The sequence below is a fragment of the Anolis carolinensis genome, unplaced genomic scaffold, assembly GCF_035594765.1.
Source record: "Anolis carolinensis isolate JA03-04 unplaced genomic scaffold, rAnoCar3.1.pri scaffold_7, whole genome shotgun sequence".
Classification (NCBI taxonomy): Eukaryota; Metazoa; Chordata; class Lepidosauria; order Squamata; family Dactyloidae; genus Anolis; species Anolis carolinensis.
In genome coordinates, this window is record NW_026943818.1 from 33789982 (window position 1) to 33791002 (window position 1021).

Consider the following 1021-nt stretch of genomic DNA (forward strand, 5'->3'; position numbering starts at 1 on the left):
AACCGCCTTCTTTTGGGAAGGAAAAGCTCAATCAAAGCACTCCTGACAGATGGCCATCCAGCTTTCAATTATATTATTATTATTATTATTATTATTATTATTATTATTATTAATAATAATAATAGAATCCTAGTGTTGGAAGGGAACCCCAAAGGTCATCCAGTCCAACCACCTTCTGTTAGGAAGGAAAAGCACAATCAAAGCATTCCTGACAGATGGCCATCCAGTTTCTGATGATGATGATAATAATAATAATAAAATTCTAGTATTGGAAGGGAACCCCAAAGGTCATCCAGTCCAACCGCCTTCTGTTGGGAAGGAAAAGCACAATCAAAACACTACCGACAGATGGCCATACAGCCTTCAATTATATTAGTATTCTATTGGAGGGTACAGGAGATGTGGAATGTCAACACAAAGGCATGGGCCGGATTTCAAACCATTTGCGTTTTATTTACACTCGCCGGAGGGGCTCTCGAATGCGCGGCCCGAAACGCAATCACAGAAGTGAGTCTGCAGCCTTGAGGATTTTTTGCGGGACTACAACTCCCATCAACTGTCCAAATGGGAGGCTTGCTTCTAACCCGTCCTGTTCGGCGGAAGCCAAGTCCGAGGCATTGCTTCTCCGAGGTCAGCTGAAGAAGTAGGTGGATTCCTTCACCTTCTCTAGATCAAAGTCACCTGGAAAGGAAATAAAAGATTATTTATTATTATATGGGAGTTGTAGTTCACCTACATCGGTGATTCCCAAAGTGGGCGCTACCTATTAGGACAAGGGGGCGGAGCTAGAGTGGGCGGGGCCTCTTCCCAAGAGCCTGAGCTAGGGCTGAGCCTCTATATTTCTCCTGAGAGGCCTTTTAGGACTAAAGGGCGGGGCTAAGGATGGGGGCGGGGCCTCTTCCCAAGAGCATGAGACAGGGCTGAGCCTCTATATTTCTCCTGAGAGGCCTTTTAGGACTAAAGGGCGGGGCTAAGGGTGGGGGCGGGGCATCTTCCCAAGAGCATGAGATAGGGCTGAGCC

At 46.7% G+C, this 1021-nt stretch overlaps 1 protein-coding gene across 2 annotated transcripts in view; it reads right to left on the reverse strand.

Moving 5' to 3' along the window:
- Positions 1 to 428: 428 nt before the first annotated feature.
- The window catches only part of polrmt (RNA polymerase mitochondrial), a 79909-nt gene continuing 79316 nt past the window's right edge, over positions 429 to 1021 (reverse strand). For both annotated transcript variants that reach the window (XM_062960311.1, XM_062960310.1), the window contains exon 21: positions 429 to 681. In XM_062960311.1, coding sequence (XP_062816381.1) covers positions 632 to 681 — 50 coding nt within the window. In that variant the 3' untranslated portion in view covers positions 429 to 631. The remainder of the gene's footprint in view (positions 682 to 1021) is intronic.